General features: G+C 37.0%; 1 protein-coding gene across 1 annotated transcript in view; it reads left to right on the top strand.

Moving 5' to 3' along the window:
- The window catches only part of snx29 (sorting nexin 29), a 121,952-nt gene that overhangs the window by 89,048 nt on the left and 11,799 nt on the right, over window positions 1–21,105 (top strand). The window contains exon 19 of the mRNA XM_056255418.1: window positions 6,026–6,166. Within this exon, the coding sequence (XP_056111393.1) occupies window positions 6,026–6,166 (141 nt within the window). The remainder of the gene's footprint in view (window positions 1–6,025; window positions 6,167–21,105) is intronic.

Raw genomic sequence — 21,105 nt, 5'->3', positions numbered from 1 at the left:
ACCTGGTTTTGGCATCAGAATTTTGTTCATAATGTTGATTCCGGTCCTCTAATTTTGGCACATTTGGCCCTGTTGAGCTTTTAGAACATCAAAATGGTCTCAAAATGCACTTTTTCTTTCATTCTCAGTATTTCATTTCATTTGTCCAATAGCAGTGGACTAACAGTGGAGTTACATCACAGGATAATTGTCTTTTTTTGAGTAATAAAAATTCCAACCACAGTGTCCTTTCTACCACGTAATGTGTCACATTATTTAGTTTGTTTAAAAACATTATGTGATGGAAACAACAGTGATAGAAATTACTTTTTTTAAACTCAGTTTATGCATTTTATGTACCTTAAATACAATTAAATATTAAATATCTGGCTGTTATTTTTGTTCACAAAATTATAGCTTGATTAGTAATGATGCACATTAAACACATAGTCATATTTATCTTGATTTATCTTCAACTTTATAGGGGCACATTTTGTTTGGTTGAAATTATGCTTTCAAAATCATGATTGGAATGACAATTGGAAAATTTAAATAAATTATCACTTATCAGTTAATATAAATTATTAATATAAATGAGCATTATTCACACAATAAATATTAATGTGGCTCATTTATTTCACTCTTTGTACAGATTATCATCATTTAATTTGAAGTGTATCTATTTAAGTATATCAGATACACTTTAGCTTTAAAAGAAAATTCAATATAAAAATATTAAAATATACTTTAAAAATGATGATAATCTGTACAAAGAGTGAAATTAATAAACCACATACATATTTATTGTGTGGATAATAATTATGTATTGAATTTTTTTTAACTCTTTTTGTTGACAGTAAAAAGTAAACAAATAACTTCATGTACTGTATGTACTCTAAAATGTATGATATTAACTTTATTTTATGTCCATGTAGCAGTGTAATTGCACAAATAAGTAATGAGTTATTATTAAACTAAACTTTAACACTAAACTAAACTTTATAGTAAGGTTTAGTTTAGTGTTAGTTTCTTGTAATTATGCATGATTTACTGCCATTACTATAGTTAATACATGTAACATGTTTAATATATTAGTAATAGAACATATTAATAGAAAGTACACTTTTCTACTGAACTGTTGTAGAAAAGCAAGACCAATTCAAATTTATTTGTTTAGCGCTTTTTACAATACATATTTCAAAGCAGCTTTACAGAAAAGGCAGGTTTCTATGTTACAATTTAGAGAAATATGTTATCAGAGGTGACTGTCTCAAAGTAATGTCCATTTGTCAAAAATGTAATAATACAAATCATGCATTTAGCTAATATCATGTATTCATTTAGACACAAACAATGAGTTCATTAAAGCAGTGATTAAGTTGTGATCGTAATTATTACAATAAATAGAACATCTGAAGTCCTGGCAGGGGTTGTCGTCATCTCTTCATTGGTGTTGGGTCATCTGAAATCTTTGTAAGAGGCTGGATCCAAACTGGAGCTTGCATAATTTCTAGTTACCTTGGGATGGACATCCTGAGATAAAACAGAAAAGTAAATGGAAAAAAAATTAGTGTAGCTGCTGTTCATAACGTTTCAAGCAATACATAGTCATGCACATTTAATCTGATATAACTGGAGTGCAAGGTTATGAAATGCATTATGGAATGCTTGGGTAAAGAGATGTCTTTAATCTAGTTTTAAACTGGGAGAGTGAGTCTGAGCCTCGAACATTATCAGGAGGTTATTCCAGAGTTAAGGAGCCAAATGTGCAAATGCTGTCCCTCCTTTAGTGGACTTAGATATCCTAGATACTACCAAAAGTCCAGGTTTTTGTGACCTTAAAGGTAGGGAACGCAATTTTTCGGAGAGGCTAGCATTAGCGAGCTAGCTTTGAAAGCATAAAATCCTATCCTCCCTTCAGAGCGTCTCCAAAGCCACGCCTCCTTCAAAACACATGAATGCATACAGCAGGGAGCAAACAAAAGCATCACAAGAGACTGCGTTAAACTACCTCATGTCTCAAAGCACATAACATTACAATAATAATGAACAAACAACTTGAACACTGACCTGTACCATCTGACTGCTGCAAATTCATTGGTTGATTGGACGAACATTTTATGGTCCTAAGTCTTCCACAAACTAAATATATACATATATACAGTATATATACATTTAGACCACTTAACTTAGTGATTGCTATCAGGATGTAAAGAGACTAGAAGAACTAGCATAAAAAATGTTTTCGGAACAAATCCCCTACCCTGCCTTTAAAGAGCGTGATGGATTGTAGGGCGATAGAAGATTGGTTAAATACTCAGGAGCTAAACACTTTATAGTAGGGTCTTAAAGGTCAGTAGCATCACAGATCCCACTAGATCAAACTCACAACCTTGCTGTTGTAATGAATATCTGTTACTTTTGTAGAAAACCTCCCAACATTACTTGTTGCCCCACTCTAAAGATAACTGGTGCCTGTGGCTGATTCACAGCCACACTAGTATTAAATACAATAGCACATTCACTCCTGTGATATTGCTTAACTATCAGTTAGATATGCGTAGAGGCCAGTTAGAGGAGCATCATGGATGGAAAGTTTGAAGCTAGTTGATGGAAAATGGGTGAAATGAACCCTGCGGGTGGTTTGTGCATTTCCATTTCTGCACAAAATACCCCTTATTGGGCAAATTAGAATAATGCACATAATTCTAGGATCGACTAAAAGACAAATCTCTCCGGGGAGCCCTCAGCAGGAAGTGACCTCGGCACTCGGGCAGCCAGTGATTTGTGCACTGACAACTGTAGTTATGCTGAATGGCTCAGTAGAGAGTGTGTGGAGTCTCTATAGGTAGAAAGAGGGTTTGGCTCTCCATGGGATGAGGGGGAGGCCACCATATATGATTCCACCGGAAATAGAAGGGGTCAAACCACAGCTTTTACCACAGCTGGGAACCTCCAATTAGACATGCTACATCCAAACCAACATTAATTTGCTGCATTTCATCTTCAGACAAGATTGCTTGCTTGCCCGCTGCTACAACACCTATACATATGGTGTGGTGCATCTGAGCTGAAACAACGATGCATTTTTTATGTGTGTGTCACTGGTAAATCTCTGTAAGGAACACTACTTCTCTCAATATGGATATTATGAGATATTGTAAATGCCATTTATAGCTGGGATAAATATTAGCATCCTCCCCCAGGCTGACATTTGCTTTTAGTATGAATCATACACTGGCTGTTCTTTTCTTTCTCCTTTCATTGTTTCTCAACAAAGATAAATGACTTTTCCATTATACTGTCCATAGTGGAGGTAATAAAAATCTGCAAAGGTACATAAGTCTAATGGACATTTCCTCCATATTACAGTAATGCCCAAATGAATAGACTAGACGCAGATTGTTATAAATCATCCACTCTGCTATTACAGTACTAGATTAATGATAGCTGATTAATGTAGTCGTTTTTAATTTTCCCATATTTCCTATTTACTTGATATTACTTTTTGACTGGGAGTTACTATGCGGGAAAGACAACCAGATAGCAACACCTTAGCAACTAGGATAACACTAGCCAGAACACTTGAGCAGTGTGCTTAATGTCGGCATGAAATGGAAGATGCGTCTTTTTCCCTATTGTGACGTATATCCAAGTGAAACAGCTTCTCGAACAAGAACAAATGTAGGACGGGGCTTGATTTTGTCCATCGGGAATTTATTGGATCAGGAATTGATTGCTATTGTTGCTGTGATCTCATGTGAGTGACAATTTGAGAAGAGAAGAGTCCATTGCAAGAGGGAGGGGAAGTTATTTTGATTAAAGATTACAAGGGCACATTATTTAAAAAAAAATAATGGTGTGCACAGATAAATCATTTAATTTATAATTTTTAAATAACACTGCAATATTCCATGAATTTGTTTTTATTTCATGATGACTTTTATCAGCTCCGAACATTTTAGCAACTGTATAACAAAAAGGCTGGAAATGGCCCAGAACACTTGAGTTACACGTCAGAGAGTTTTGCCTCTCGCTTTTTTTTAAACATCTAAATCTAGATTGTAATTATTGAATGAATATTAAGTGAACTGCAGGTGAAATTCAATTAAAAATTTCTTAACACTTGCCACTTTATTTTTGAGGATGTTGTTTTGCTTGATTGGGCTAATTCCAGAATTTCTTGACATCTTGCCATGAGCTTTCATTTTAATTGAGGTTGGTTTTATTTTTGTCAAAAAAGAGTTTTCAGTGAGAGCTGGATTTCCTCAAACAACTTTTTCGTCTAATTAATTTGCGATTATTGAGGGGGAAGTGATCGCTCTTTAGAGGATGATTTGTTGCCATAAATATGTATGCTAATGAGACCGCCTCTATGGGATTATGATAGCTTTAATACACCGTCAGTTTGTCATTTTGATTTCCTTTAGTTAAGGCCATAAAACCCCTCTTGTGTGTGCGTGTATGTGTGGTTCAATGTGTTCATCATTCTGTGTGTCTTAATAGAATTGTGGCATCTTCTTTGAAATATCCTCCTGATTAATATGTTTAGAGAATTTCAAGGTTTAATCATAAATAAGATTTGCATAAAGCAGTTGCTATCGAGCTAATTTGTAAAGAGAATTAAATTAAACTTTATAAAGCATCAACATCCTATATTCATGAACGCGCCAAACCAGACTGAACTCAAACAAAGCACAAGCTATTAAAGATAATGACTATGAGGGAAACTGTAATGGGCTGCTGCTTGTGACTAAGCCTTATTTGTTATTCTGCTCACTCTCATCTTCAGCACCCAAGACCTGCTAATGTGATTTTTACAGTCATTTCGCTTTTCACATGTCTGTTCTCCCAGTGCACTATGGGCCAGAGCAGGGACCCTTTAGTTATTGTACTGGATCATGGATCTCATGGATTGTTTTTCATTAACCTATTTGGCTATGTGTGGTGTTAGCATGACCCAAATTCTGCATCATGTGAGGAATTACCTCTCGTTTGTAGTTCATATGGAAAAGTTTACGTCATATAACATCATATCAATTATATGACAGTGACGCATTAAATGGATCAAAAGTGACAGTAGAGACACGACTCCTGTTTCAAATAAATTCCATTTATCAAAGAATCCTGAAAACAATGTTTTGCTTGTTTCCACAAAAACATTAAGGAGCACAACTGTTTTCAGCATTGAAAATAATAAGAAATGTTTCTTGAGCACAAAATTGTAATATTTCAATAATTTCTGAAGGATCATGTGACACTGAAGATCAGGGCTGCTGAAAATTCAGCTTTGCATCACTGGAATAAATTACATTTTAAAATATATTCAAATAGTAAACCGTTATTTTCAATATTTTAATATTATAGATTTGATCAAATAAATGCAGCCTTGATGAGCATTAGAGACTTCTTTCACAAACATTTTAAAAATCTTTTGAACTGTATGTAGTTTTGTCTCTGTTACTATTGTTCCAGGCTGTACGTTGTTGCATGAACAGGACAGTTTGAAAGTTACTTAGGCAGAAAAAAAAAAAAGTAAGGCCATTTGAGTTGTTTTGACATCTAGTTTGCATGCATTTTTTTTCAGCTGGTGATTGCACTGACTCTGTGACACCAGTAGTCTCAGAACAGCCTGAGTTTGGCCTCGCAGGTGCTAACATGCTGACAGAGTCTAACCTCTCATGAGATCCTGTGACTAAAGCCAGTCTCTGCATCATCCCCGGTGGAGTCGCTGCTGTCTGTTCAAGAGACTTAAGTGTGCCGCTTCTCTGTGATCAGAGGTCTTGCTTGGGTAAATCGAGCCAGGCTCCTCTGTCCTGCTCTGAAGGAGAAAGCGAGGCGTGAAAATAGCATCCCTCTCCTCTTCCTTGTGTTGTTGTCCCTGCAATGCACATTTTGCACAGTCACTTGTGTCTGTCTGACTACGGCACCATGGGAGATCTGGCTTATCACAGATGCAAATAATAATGAGGCTAACAAGAGTATAATATCACATCAGATACTTATCACTTTAACCAGTGACATTTTATGCATTTGATCTTTTCAGGTGTACATTCGAATCCTGGACAATGAGTGGAATGTATACCGGCGCTACACTGAGTTCAGGACGCTGCACAGTTACCTGCGGCCGCAATTCCCACAAGTCGACACGTTCAATTTCCCACCTAAAAAAGCCATTGGCAACAAGGTATGTACTGCATTTTTTCTCTAATGGCAGGTTCTCTTTTTCCCCCCTCATCCTTCTATTTCTTGACTCAACCTAAAACATTCATTTTATAAATGTATTTTATCGTTTGTTTATTCATTTATTGTATATTTAAATAATTAGTTATTTATCATATATTTACTTATTTTTCTTTATCATTTCTTTATCTACTATACATTTATTTTATATTTCTCTATTTCATTATTTGCTTACTGCAACAGGGCTGTGCACCATTCAGAGTTGATTTGAGAATTCCTGAATTTTAGTTGAGCTTGAATGGAGGTAAAAAACAAACAAACGGGGAAATTAATCACAATTAAAATAGATTGAAATACAATAATTCATTAATTCATTACATTTATATAGCGCTTTTCTAGGCACTCAAAGCGCTTCACATGGAAGGGGGAATCTCCTCAACCACCACCAATGTGCAGCATCCACTTGGATGATGCGACGGCAGCCATATTGCGCCAGAACGCTCACCACACACCAGCTTACTGGTGGAGAGGAGACAGAGTGATGAAGCCAATCAGTGTATATATATATATATAGGGATGATTAGGAGGCCACGATGGACAGAGGCCACTGGGCAAATTTGGCCAGGATGCCGGGGTTACACCCCTACTCTTTCGAAAGACATCCTGGGATTTTTAATGACCACAGAGAGTCAGGACCTCGGTTTAACGTCTCATCCGAAGGACAGTGCTCTTTGACAGTATAGTGTCCCCGTCACTATACTGGGGCGTTAGGACCCACACAGACCACAGGGTGAGCACCCCCTGCTGGCCTCACTAACACCTCTTCCAGCAGCAACCTGGTTTTCTCAGAAGGTCTCCCATTCAGGTACTAACCAGGCTCAGCCCTGCTTAGCTTCAGTGGGCAACCAGTCTTGGGCTACAGGGTGATATGGCTGCTGACAGAATTTTCTATAATTTCTATAATTTCGATACTTTGAATTGTAACTTTCCCTGCCATTGACAGAATTTTCTGGCTTTCAGTGTCTTTACTGTTATATGGTAGGGGGCGCTATTACGCATCTTTTGAAAGAGTAGAGAAGCTCTGGATCAGAAAACAGGAAAAAAAGGAGCAGAAACAAGTGATAAAAGCATTGCTTTTGCATGTTGTACTCTTTGAAAAAAAAAACCTGCGATTTTCGCAGTTTTTTGTTCAAAATTTTGCTTTTTTATGAAACTTACCTACATTCAAGTGTTGATAAAAAAGGGTGCATGAAGCTAGAATAAAAGTTATATATATATATATACACTCACCTAAAGGATTATTAGGAACACCTGTTCTCATTAATGCAATTATCTAATCAACCAATCACATGGCAGTTGCTTCAATGCATTTAGGGGTGTGGTCCTGGTCAAGACAATCTCCTGAACTCCAAACTGAATTTCAGAATGGGAAAGAAAGGCGATTTAAGCAATTTTGAGCGTGGCATGGTTGTTGGTGCCAGACAGGCCGGTCTGAGTATTTCACAATCTGCTCAGTTACTGGGATTTTCACGCACAACCATTTCTAGGGTTTACAAAGAATGGTGTGAAAAGGGGAAAACATCCAGTATGCGGCAGTCCTGTGGGCGAAAATGCCTTGTTGATGCTAGAGGTCAGAGGAGAATGGGCCGACTGATTCAAGCTGATAGAAGAGCAACTTTGACTGAAATAACCACTCGTTACAACCGAGGTATGCAGCAAAGCATTTGTGAAGCCACAACACGCACAGCCTTGAGGCGGATGGGCTACAACAGCAGAAGACCCCACCGGGTACCACTCATCTCCACTACAAATAGGAAAAAGAGGCTACAATTTGCAAGAGCTCACCAAAATTGGACAGTTGAAGACTGGAAAAATGTTGCCTGGTCTGATGAGTCTCGATTTCTGTTGAGACATTCAGATGGTAGAGTCAGAATTTGGCGTAAACAGAATGAGAACATGGATCCATCATGCCTTGTTACCACTGTGCAGGCTGGTGGTGGTGGTGTAATGGTGTGGGGGATGTTTTCTTGGCACACTTTAGGCCCCTTAGTGCCAATTGGGCATCGTTTAAATGCCACGGCCTACCTGAGCATTGTTTCTGACCATGTCCATCCCTTTATGGCCACCATGTACCCATCCTCTGATGGCTAATTCCAGCAGGATAATGCACCATGTCACAAAGCTCGAATCATTTCAAATTGGTTTCTTGAACATGACAATGAGTTCACTGTACTAAAATGGCCCCCACAGTCACCAGATCTCAACCCAATAGAGCATCTTTGGGATGTGGTGGAACGGGAGCTTTGTGCCCTGGAAGTGCATCCCACAAATCTCCATCAACTGCAAGATGTTATCCAAACAATATGGGCCAACATTTCTAAAGAATGGTTTCAGCACCTTGTTGAATCAATGCCACGTAGAATTAAGGCAGTTCTGAAGGCGAAAGGGGGTCAAACACAGGATTAGTATTGTGTTCCTAATAATCCTTTAGGTGTGTATATATATATATATATATATATATATATATATATATATATATATATATATTAGGGCCGGGACTCGATTAAAAAATTAATCTAATTAATTAGAGGCTTTGTAATTAATTAATCGAAATTAATCGCATTTTAGTTGCATAAATATTTTAACTGAGAACAGTGAGAAGAAATTTTTTTCCCATGGATTTTTAGTATACCATTGAATAATGACTGAATACATAAGCTTAAGCAACAAAATATTGTTTATTTTTGTTCAACCAAGTCCAGCAGACTAGTGCAATTGTATATGTTTTGCGTTGAGGTGAAACTTGAGTGTCGATGTGCTGCGGTGATATGCGAATTCCTTGTTGCATAGCTTGCACACAACCATGCTCTCATCGACGCTTCCATCCGTTTGTCTTTTATAACAAAATTTCCCATCCACGGGGCCAACCAAAGCGGTCTCATCAGCTTCTTCGTTCATGTTCACTGTGGTTTGTTGTTGTCTGAAGCATAGACTGTAAAAAAGTCATGAACGCTAGTTGGTGCTCCAGTATAATCGGTCCGCCGAAACTAATCCAGTGAGAAACGTTCCGCGGTGCAAAAATAAGTGTGATTTTAAAATGCGTAATTTTTTTTTTTGTGTAATTAATTAATCTTAATTAACGCGTTAAAGTCTGTAATTAATTAATCTTAATTAACGCGTTAAAGTCCCGGCTCTAATATATATATATATATAAGCAGATGCCTGTTCTTTTGATATGTTGCATGTTCAAATATTCATACAACAAAATTATGGGAGCCTTGAAAGTTTTATGAAAACTATCAAAAATGCTGGCGGTGGCTGGCAACTTAAAAAATAAATAAATAAATAAAAAACCTGGCAGGCAAAGAGTTAGTGAATAAAGCCATGTGTGAAAGTTAAAAAATCTCCCATTTCCAATTCCATCCAAATTTACACTTATGAATCCATTTCTTAAATTTCGAATTTTGCGCAAACCCGTACTGCAAAGACCTTTTAATCTGATATTAATCTATTTTAAAAAAAATCACAGTTGTGGGAAACAATGTATCACACACTTGAAAGTTGATTGTTAATTCTGTGCACAGCCGGCAGAAAACATTGGCAACAGCAAAGTTTGTAGGCCGCCACATTTAAACTTTTTAAATTACAGTAATCCAGAAATATGAGAAGAAAACATCTCAGCACAGCACAAAAAGACAAAATAAAGGGAATGCTATAGAAAAGAGAGCTAGAGCCAAAAAAACAAAACAAGCGCCACTGTCACCACCTGCTATACTAACCAGGGCTTACGACATTACTGCTAGTGGCCGGGGCCTCAGTTTTGAGGAGTTTTTCAATAAAAAGAGAGCAAAGTGATGTTTTGAAGACTGCAATGCTGCAATCTACAATTTTCGGCTACTTCTTTAGCACTACCTGGTCTGAGCGTTCCCTGTTCTCTGACTGACAGAACCACACAACTACATTACGCTGTACTGATATATAGAGCTTTGGTGGCCATTTTTAGTACCACAACTTCAGTTCTATCATGAGTAATCTTGCTGCTTTGGGGAGTGTTGACATTTTTTTTCCTAGCCTTTCATCTATAATGCTGCTGTGCGGCGTGTATAAGGGCGAGATTGCTGTGTCATGTGGTCCTGCCCTCTGCTCCAGTGTCCAATCAGCATCATCAGCGGGGCAGCACTCTATGCGTTAATGAGGATGGGCCACTCTGACAGCACTCGGATTCCCCACCTGTCTTTTCATTTTCCTCCTTTTTTCCCCCGTGTTCATCCAGGGGCAGGTAATTGGCTTGTGGCACAGCTTCCTCTCGCTGCCTGTGATTTTTGAGAGTGTGCCAGGCAGAGCCACTGGCCCCCGCGTGGCCCTTCAAAGGAAGACTTTTTAGAGCGTGAAAGACAGACCTGATTTACAGGGACCCAGACAGGCACTGCCAGCCTGCGTCCCACCTCAAGGACGGCCTATCAAAAGAGTCAATCAACCCCAGGGCGGGCGTGTAGACGGCATGCTTTGTTCCTGCTCTGAGCACATTAGTTTTGCAATACCAGCTGTCGGTTGTTGGTCTGGACTCCAAAAAAACGAGTTAGTAACCCCGCTCCAAATATTGCCATCTTGCTCTTAACATATCACCAAGGAGTTGAAAACAGCTGAGCAATTGTCAATTAGGAAACATGTCTGCGTCTGTCCTCGAGTAACTCGCTCTGCTCGGTGATAAGAAGTCCCTGACCTCTCAGGGAAGAGCGTGAACCAGATTCGAGTTTCGTTTTGCTGGTGTGCTGAAGCTGCACACATTCACAGGGCAGAAGAAGCCTCTCTGTTCTCTTTTTTTTTTTCAAGCCGAGAGCTGCTAACTGCCTTCTGCTGAAGTTTTTGCTGAAACTTTGACATGCAAATTCAACTGAAGTATGGAAACCCTCAGGGTTCAGTTAGATCAAGAAAGCAGGGAGAAAAGGGTGCATCGAGAGCAGGCTTTTAAAGTTGAAATGGCGGCAACTGTGGAGGTTTTTGATGGCGACAGGGCTTTTGTTGGTAATCATTGGCCCGTTGAGATTAGCTGTCATGTAATTGTTAATTCCATTATTGTTTTGCAGGAGCTCGGTGGCGGTTCGTTAAAAAGGGTCTCCTTTCTCTTTCTTCGCTATACGCGCCATTGCACACGTATGCGCGTATGATATCTGATCTTCCACATTGCTGAGTTTTGAGCTGAGACTTTGAGTGTACTCAACAGGGACTGTAGAGTCATTCTTTCTGGATCCACTTGTGTGGGTAAATCAAAGGTTAGCAGGGTGCCTCAGATTTATTAAGTGGCTTCTTCATATGATTGTATAGGTGAATGGATATTCAGACAATTTCAAAGGCGGCTTATTTTATAGGCTTTTAGTTTATGTAATGAAATAAAATATTCACAAACATCAACAACAATGGTTTATATATGTGTGTGTTTAAAGAAATTAATATTTTTATTCAGCAAGGATACATCAAATTGATAAAGTGGGAGTAAAAACGTTTACGTTACAAACTAATTCTAATAAATGCTGTTCTTTTGATCTTTCTCAACAAAAAAAAAATATATATATATTATGGTTTCCACAAAAATATTAAGCACTACAACTGTTTTCAACATTGATAACATTTAACATCACTTTACATTACATTTCTTAAATACTAAATTGGCATATTAGAATAATTTCTGAAGGATCATGTGACATTGAAAAGTGAAACCTGGAGTAATGACTTCTGAAAATTCAGCTTTGCCATCACAGGAGTATGTTACATTTTAAAATATATTAAAATATATAACAGTTATTTTAAATTGTTATAATATTTCACAATATTGCTGTTTTTGCTCTATTTTTGATCAAATAAATGCAGCCTTGGTGAGCATAAGAGACTTCTGTCAAAACATTTAAAAAATCTTACTGACCCCAACATTTTGAACGGTAGTGTAATTTAATATTAAGAGCACTATACAGTGTTGGGTGTAATTAATTACTAAGTAATCTAATTACTGTAATTTAATTACTTTTGCCTTGAAAAAAGGATTTTTCTTTAATTTAATTAGTTACTTCTGATGTAATCGCATTAAATACTGTATACTATAGAACAATTCTATATAAAATAATAGTGGATTTAACATCAAAATTCAACGTCTAATGTTAAAATATAGGTTTTAATGTAACCTTATCCCTTTACAAGGTCAGTTTGAGCATTTGTTTGTTTATTTGAAAGAATTAAAAGTGCATTTTCATGTCTATCCTTGTATTGTTCAACTTGTTGAAGTTGATATGGGGTTTAGAAAGTAATTAGTAATAAGTAATCCAATACTTTTTAGAGAGAGTAATTAGTACAGTAATTGAATTACACTGTTGAAGCTAGTAATTCATTTCTTTTTAGAGTAACTTACCCAACACTAATTGCATACATCATATTACCGCTTTCTGTCTTTCTCATTAAACCATGTTGCTTAATGTCTCTTGATGGTCCATCCTGTAATCATTCTTGAACTGAAGTTTAACTTTGCACTGTGCAACATAGTTGTGTTCTTCTCAGGCCTGAATCTCTGACTCTAGTTACACTAACAAGAGTAATGATGAGAAAATGCAAATAGTGCATCACTTGGGGAAACCCTTACACCCCTTTGAAATGAAGGACTTGTCTTATCTGCAACTGTGAGTTTCTCATTGCTAGTCTCATCATTCATCTTGAGACAGCAGCTTGTGTAATTACCCATCCAGACCTTTCATGTGTCTCACTGAAACCAGTGCAACACTAAGCAGGCTCTTGCGTCTTTGATATTTATTGTTAAGAACTGTTACTTTGTTTTCCACCTTTAAGTGAATCAAGTAGATTTGATGCTTTGGTGATTTCACAAAAATTCCAACCAGTGCTATGTTATGACTTAAGATTTTTACACTTTTTTTTTGGCCTTTTCATCATCCACCAGGATTTAAAGTACAGTATGAATGCTTAGAGATGTAATGGCACAAATGTATAAAAGCAAAATATTCCTTGTATCTTCCATACATTGTTAGTTTGTGTATAATATCCTCCTGTCTCTGAGACTGTAACTTTATTTCATTCCTTCTGTGATTGTCATGAAGCTCTCTGTGTTTTGGGATGGATTGTGGATTTGGTGTGTTGTTGTGTCCATGACTCCATCTGCTTGGGCCATGTCAGGCCCCTTGCTGCTCAGCCAAACTGACAGCTCCTAAACAGCTGATTTGTCAGAGGCTCGCCAGGCAAACACGCTAAACTCTCCCCAGCCTACCCGTCAAATGTGCCCTGACTACCAAGCAGAGGCACGCTGAGCCCAGCCAACCACAGGAAGAATGATGACATCAAAGAGAGGCGACTGTCAGCACTCCAGTCAAACTGTCACCTCATAAGCTCCTCAGCTGTGTTTAGATTATTTTTATAGCTGAGGTTTGCATCAGGATCACATTTACAGACTTCATTTTGAGGCTTTTCTTAAGGGAGTTTTCTTAGACATAATTGAGAGATCATGGAAAGTAGCCAGTGTTATCTTGTTAAACTCTTGGGATGAGTGGTCGTATTCTCATTGAGACAGGTAGAGTGTCTTAGATAGTTTAGATCAAACTCTCAGAGCTCAAGTATAGACCATTGTTTCAAGGCTAGGATAATAGAGATTTGGCTCAGTTGCCAACATAGGCGGAGGGTGTACCAACTCCAGAGTCAGGCTAAGGAGACGCGCTTCCTCTTTGTTCCAAGTTACGTGTCACCTAGCGACAACCTACACATCCCAGCATAAACGCTTGTGCAAAATTATTTGTTATTAAAGCGGCTATGTTCACAAACCACTATAATTTATGGCAGCCAATTTGAATATTAAATAACCATTGCCTAATGCAGCGAAACAAAAGCGCTCCCATTTCTTGTTGAGCTTGCCTGGCCTCCCCGCTGGTCTATTGCCCTGGGCATGTTAATCAGTCCCTGTCTCAAGTCATCACGATCTCACAAAGTTCTGCTATAATCAATGAAGCTGACTGCACAATGGATCTCTTATTTAGCCTAGATAAAGTCTACACTTTATTTGTTATAAGTTAACTTATAACAAGAGGATTTGCGAGAGTGCAGAACTCAGCACTGGACAAAAAAACTCAGCCGTTGTGAGCGGTGAATGGATTAGAACTTAAACGCATCTGATTGGCCATTGGGTTCAATAACTCAACAGATATGTCTTTGATTGTGTTTTTGCAGCGTTGAGCAACATAGCCATTGTAAAAAGAAACCTTTGGCACTCTCGAGTGCAAACACCAAATCTGTTTTGCCAATTTATCGTTATTTCAGAGAAAACTGATCCTAGACCAGCAGTCTAGGGGAAGGCTAAGTCTTCCCCAGCCTTACACATGCACTCTGCCTATGGTTGCCTATCTTAAACATTTGGTTGTCTAACGTATTTTAACATAGTTTTTTGTTCAACTGATGTGAATATGTCATCAAGGTACATTTTTTTAGCTGGCTGGATTTTTTTGTGGATTTTTGAAGAAAAGAATAATTGATTTGGAAATGTATTAATGTAACAAGTAATACATATTATTAATAGTTTAGTAATCATTCATATATTCATTAAATGTGATAATGTAAAATTATTAATACTGTTATAATTAATACCAAATCAATTTTCCAAATATTAATTTCTTTCTAAAATGTAACTAATAAAAATAATAATAATAATTGTTGTTGTTTTTTTCTTAATCAACTATTTTTTCTTTCTAAAATTGATTTTTTTTGCTCTTTTATTCAAATATATTTCTATTAATGTATTATAGAAAATAATAATAATAATTTTACCATATGTGACCCTGGACCACAAAACCAGTCACATTTAGAAAATGCTGGACCAAAAAAACAGAAATTTAGATTTATACATAATATGAATGCTGATTAAATAAGCTTTCCATTGATGTATGATAAGTATGATGTTAAGATAGGACAATATTTGGCCGAGATACAACTATTTGAAAATCTGGAATCTGGAATTTAATTTGTCTTGTTGTATCTATCCATGCATTTGTGTTTGGTACCAAATTGCTCTTTTCCACACATTTGAGTGTTTGTGTGTGTGACTGTGTCGTTTTGTGTGTGTGTGTGTGTGTGTGTACGCTTGTGCAGTAGGTATATTTAATCCACTCATAGGTAGAGAGGCTGATGGAGGGATTTGGCGAGTCTATCTGAGGCCTATTGCGGTCTGGGGTTTGGCTGTTTAGAGGGAGTCAGTACAGAGATAATTTGCACATCCTCCCCAGGAACCGGGCTCACTGTCACTGCTCTCAGCTGATAGCCTCACAGCAAAATAGGACAATGCCAGTGTGTAATACCTGCTCACTGTGCCCACATATGTAGACAGATAAGTGTATTGATGTGCACTTTAGCCTGGGTGTATCATAATAATATACTTACTTGTCACACGTTTGACCAAGCTCTGTTCTGTGTATTAAGAACACAGTGCTAGAGACTAATTTTTAATTGAATCATTTATTTATTCTGCCTTTGTGAGTCATTGCCATTTAAAAACTACTTGCCAAGAAGGGGCGGATGTGATTTCTACAGCAGTAGTAGTTAGGTTGATGCTTTAATCTAAAGTTACAGTTATTACAGCACACTTGTCACAGGGACAATATTAAGTATATAAGGGCTTTGCTCTTGGGAACAATAATGTTAGCTGTTGATCACCACTTAGAGGATTCAAACCTATAATCTTTAACTTCTCTAGCTAGATCTATTACCACTAAACCATACCACCCCCAACTTACAAGCAAAGAGATTGCCGTTTATACAGAGGCAGAAGTGGTCTTAAAAATATTCATATACAGAGAAAAGTACAAGAAAAACATGAGAGAACTTTTTTGTGCTAATGTACTGGCACGCCAGGGTGCACAGACTTTCTTTTCTAGTGACGAGTGTGAATAAGTGAGCTGAACTGACTGAATTATTAAAAAAGTGACCACATATGACATGTATAATTATATACCCATATGAATACAGAATTAGTCATTCCTACAATGCGTCATGTAAGTGTACTGCATTTACAGTCGTGCTCAGAATTAATGACACCCCTGGTAAATATTATCAAAACTGGCTGTAAAAAATAAATCTGCATCGTTTCATTCGCCTTTTGATCTTTCATTAAAAAAATTGCCAAAAATCGAACCTTTCATTGAAGTAAAATAATTGAAAGTGGGGGGGAAATCACATTATGAAATAAATGTTTTTCTCCAAAACACGTTGGCCACAATTATTGGCACCCTTTTATTAAATAACGCCAGACTGTCGATGTACATGTCTGTTGAGAGAATAATGTTAGAAATCAAAGTACTCTTGCATCTGAATGATCCCATTACATTTACAGGAACTAGTTTCTCAGCAGCGGCGGAATTTTACTTTACTCCGGTTAGTTGTACTGCGCCAAAAAAGTAAACACAGAACAGAAGCGCAGTACAGTCGGGACATCTGTCTAGCTAGTAGTAGCCTTGAACAACGATATTCGATTGTAAACGAAGGAATTGGCAACATGGTGATTCGGTGTGCATTTCGTAATTGTAAAAATAAACCAAAATGGTGATGGTCACCAAAAAGTTTCCACAAATTTCCATGGAGAGATCCAGAGATCCGTCGGCATTTGTATACATTTTCTGCACTGAAAATGTAGAAATTTACAATATCATTCATCTTCATTTTTTGAAAGATATTAATACTTTTATTCTTTAAGGATCCATTAAATTGATCAAAAGTGACAGTTAAGACATTTATAATGTTACAAAAAATTATATTTCAAATAAATGCTGTTCTTTTGAAAGTTCTATTCATCAAAGAATTACGGTTTGCACAAAATTATTAAGCAGCACAACTGTTTTCGACATTTACTTCGACTAAAACTATTTATTGAGCACCAAATCAGGATATCAGAATGATTTCTGAAGGATCATGTGACACTGAAGACTGGATTAATGGCTGCTGAAAATTCAGCGTTGTCATCATGGGAATACATTTCATTGTAATATCGATTACTTTTACATACAAAATGTTAAAATGCAAAAAAATAAATAAAATAAAAATAAAATTCACGATATCACTGTTTTACTTTATTTTTAATCAAATAAGCATAGTCTTGGCATACGAGGCATCTTAACAGTGTTATATTTAATAAGGTTACAGGCATAAGTTTTTCAATTTATGCCTCATCCTTTTGTCTGCTATTGCTGTGGATATGAATGCAAATGAGGGGTTTGATTAAATTACCCAAAACGTAGAGTATATGGCTAGAGAGAGACATACTGTAGAAGAGAATAATAGTGTGAAAAGAGCACACGTCTTAGTTTATTCAAAATACACTGATTTCCATGTAGAAGATTTTCATGCAGTAATATAAAATAGCTCTACACTCTATTGAACATGCAAACCTATTTTCAGAGTAAAGGTTTAATGAGAATATGCACTTTAATCTGAAAATGTGTATGTAAATGAATGAATTAACATTTATAATGAATAATCACTGATTAGAATAATGTGTTATATAAGGGCAAAGCTGGGAACTCTAGCTGTACTCTTTTCTCAGAGGACCTTGCTAACTTCACATTATGAACGAATAACCTTTATCTAGATTATCTGTGCACTCATATTTTGCTCATATTGTTCATCACATCTCTTGTCTCCAGGGGGAACAATCACAGACCTCTGACCGTCTCTATGACCCACATTTACCATTAAAACGAGCAAATGTTCATGTTTTTTTTCACGCTTTGGTGCATACAGTGTGATCTTCACTGCAGCTGAGATGCACAGATGTACTTAGAGATGATACTGTACTATAGCCACAGGCCAGAATGAGAGCAGAGATTCAGTGGTACTTTGAGGGAATGCTTAGATGTTGCACAGCCCATGTCCAAATATACATTCTTCCCTGTTAAAACAGTTTTTCAAATGATTTGGATGGCCAAAAATTATGTAATCGAGATACAGTAGTCAAACATCCACTATAGTGAGTTCTTCCTTGTGTATAATATTTTTTTTGAAATGTAATGTATTGCATTATTTATTATATAAAATAAATATAAAATAATTTTAAAGAGGACCTATAATGCTTTTTTTAGTGTGTCATGCTGTTGGAGCAAGAAAAAAGTCTGCGCAGTTACAACAACAACTACAAAAAAACAAAGACCACTCCAAAGGCAACTTCCTTAACAATATTCCTCATTTAAATTATTTAAATTATACGCAAAATAAAACGGATGAGGCCTGGTTGAGTTGTGTTAGTAGTGTGTTGTCGCCGACTCTCCATATCCAAGAGACGCTGTTTTTTCCATCCTGGATCCAGCGCGGTTATGGAGAGTGACATTTCCTAAACGCGCTCAAAGCAGATGACCAATCAAAACACACTGATCCAGCCGACCAATCGGAGCATATTGCACTTTTTGGAAGGAGGGGCTTCATAGAGACTGGAACTTAACAGAGCGTTACTGACAGACTGGGAAGAGAGGTGCTGCAATAATGTAAAATATGTAACAAATTATGTGTTTTTGAACATTGAAGCATGATAGCCTATTCTAGACTAAAAAAACTAAATCAAGACTTTGTAAAAAGGCTTAGGACCTATTCCTTATTAATTTATTTTAATATAACTATTTTATTAATATTTATTTTACATATGTATATTGCCTATATTTGGCTAGTGTTACATGATCCCGCTCTTATTCGGGCAAATGCTTTTAAACCATTCATGCGCGACAAGTCAAAAGAGAGCGCGCTGCACAGACCGGATGCCAGAATACAGTTCTCTTTCGTGCTTGAGCGAACAATAACACACAATTATGCCAAAATGTCGTTTTGTCGAGTATCTTCATAACTTAAGAGGAGTCTTATGATGAACGTGAGAGAATGAGATGCGTGTGATATCCGCGTCTCTGTCAGCAACGGCGGCTCTTAAAGGGCCAGCAGCCAATAAAGCTTTCTGTCTGTAAAGTTAATCAAAGAACAAAGGGAACAGAAAATTACTCACTGCTCTTGACTAAAGAACCTTTGTAGCTTTAATAAGGATTTGTCTATATATAATTTATAATTTATGCAGCTGTTTGATAACTTTATTCAATTTCTGTATATGTCCTACCTGTTAGACAGGCTGTATATTTTTTGAAGCCTAAAATGTTTTTAAAAAATGTATAGATTTCAATCGTAATGACGGAATCACTGTAATGTTGGATGGCTATAATTAATGTTTAAATTTGGGTGGTGGGTCATTTTTCTCCAGACATCAATGGCTTATTGATCATTATATGTGTTATCAACCATTTAGTTGTTGTTGCTAGTTTGAGTTGAGAAATACACATTTCAGAATTATCACTAATCTGTGTGTGCATTTTGCTTTAGAGCCAAGCAAGTTGACTCATGATACCATTTGTTTATTATATCGCAAATCGCAATATTGACCTTAATAATCGCAATATGACATTTTCCCCAAATCTTGCAGCCCTAATTGAATTTGTTGTGTGTGTGTGAACACAAATCATTTGAATCGTTTGTTTCGTGCACAAGACTTGACTGGAGGTTGAGACTTTCTCTTCTGACCCACCTTCTGCTGTGTGCTGAATTATTTACTGACTCTCTGCAGGTCTTCGTACATTTACTGACCCATTTGTTCTCATCATTGGCCTTTCCCAACACCTGGTTTGAGACATTTGTATCCATATTTTCCTGAGTGCAAGAGATTGGAAGGTTCTTTATAGTCCATAACACATGGTCATTATGGTACCGGCTACCTGCATCATATATTATTGATTTCCCACCATTTGGCTTAAACAAAAGGTTGAGGGAGGCGCAGAATATAGAAGACAGTCTGTTGTCTCTTCGGGCTTCTTGGGCACAGCTTTAATTGAACTCCACATTATCTTTGCATTAAAGATGACAGCCCCAGGAGGATCTGCCCTGTTCTCATTAATGCAGTGTTTGCCATTTCTGCTTTCACTATTCAAAGTGAATAAATTATGACTCCTGCATTTTGTATGCATATGCAACATGCCTGATGCTTGCAATGTTTTTTTTCTTGTGACAAAAAGCACAAGAAATGTGGAAAGAGAACACAGCAAATACATGATCTCTCATGAATTGCTTGCTTCTTATTAGGGTTATTATAGTTAACTAAAAGCATAAAAAACATTTTCGCTCCTTGAAATAAAATAAACATGAACTAAAATACGATATCATAGAAAAAAATTACTTTATTTACAAAATGTATCCTGAATGCACTGTAAGTCATTTGGATTAAACGGTCTGGAAAATATGTAAATAACCTCTCACATCATACCTGGTTGATTACTACAGATATGCTTTAAATGTTTGATTATCTTGATGAAAATCTAATTTTGTGGCTACTGCTTTACTACAGAATCAAAAGGATTTAAGCTAGAGTAAATATGTTCCATCTGTTATTATTTGTAGGATGAATGAGGCTCTTTCCCCGTACAACCACTTTTACAGCAACCTTCAGTGGGAGGGTCAGCGTGATAAATCTCCTCTTTCAGTCATAACTGTTTAATTCTCAGGGAGAGTATGATGGGTTTTGCTGTACCAACTTGAATCACCCTCACACTTTGTCATTTTGACAACGTGTCTCATTCATTCAAATCTGCACACGTCCATACATGCTGCACATGTGATTTGTACAAAAGCGAACACAACTCATTGTGTGGCAACAGCTAGTCCAGCTGGTCCAGACAATAGCCTCTGAAGATGGAGAAGCACCCCAGCAAGTCTTTATTGGCTATAATGGTAATGTCTGGCTGTGATTTTCTCTGTCTCACTGCCTGTCGCTGTCAGACACAGACGATCAGCAGAACTGTGCTTTGAGGAATTTGGAGAGGAGCCTATCGTTTATGGAAAGAAACAAAACTGGCCCGAAGACAGAAGCCTGAGAAAATAATTTGCACATTTTCA

This window comes from Rhinichthys klamathensis, unplaced genomic scaffold (assembly GCF_029890125.1).
Source record: "Rhinichthys klamathensis goyatoka isolate OS25496 unplaced genomic scaffold, OSU_Roscu_1.1 h1tg000121l_1, whole genome shotgun sequence".
NCBI lineage: Eukaryota > Metazoa > Chordata > Actinopteri > Cypriniformes > Leuciscidae > Rhinichthys > Rhinichthys klamathensis.
This window is presented reverse-complemented; position numbering and strand designations above follow the sequence as displayed.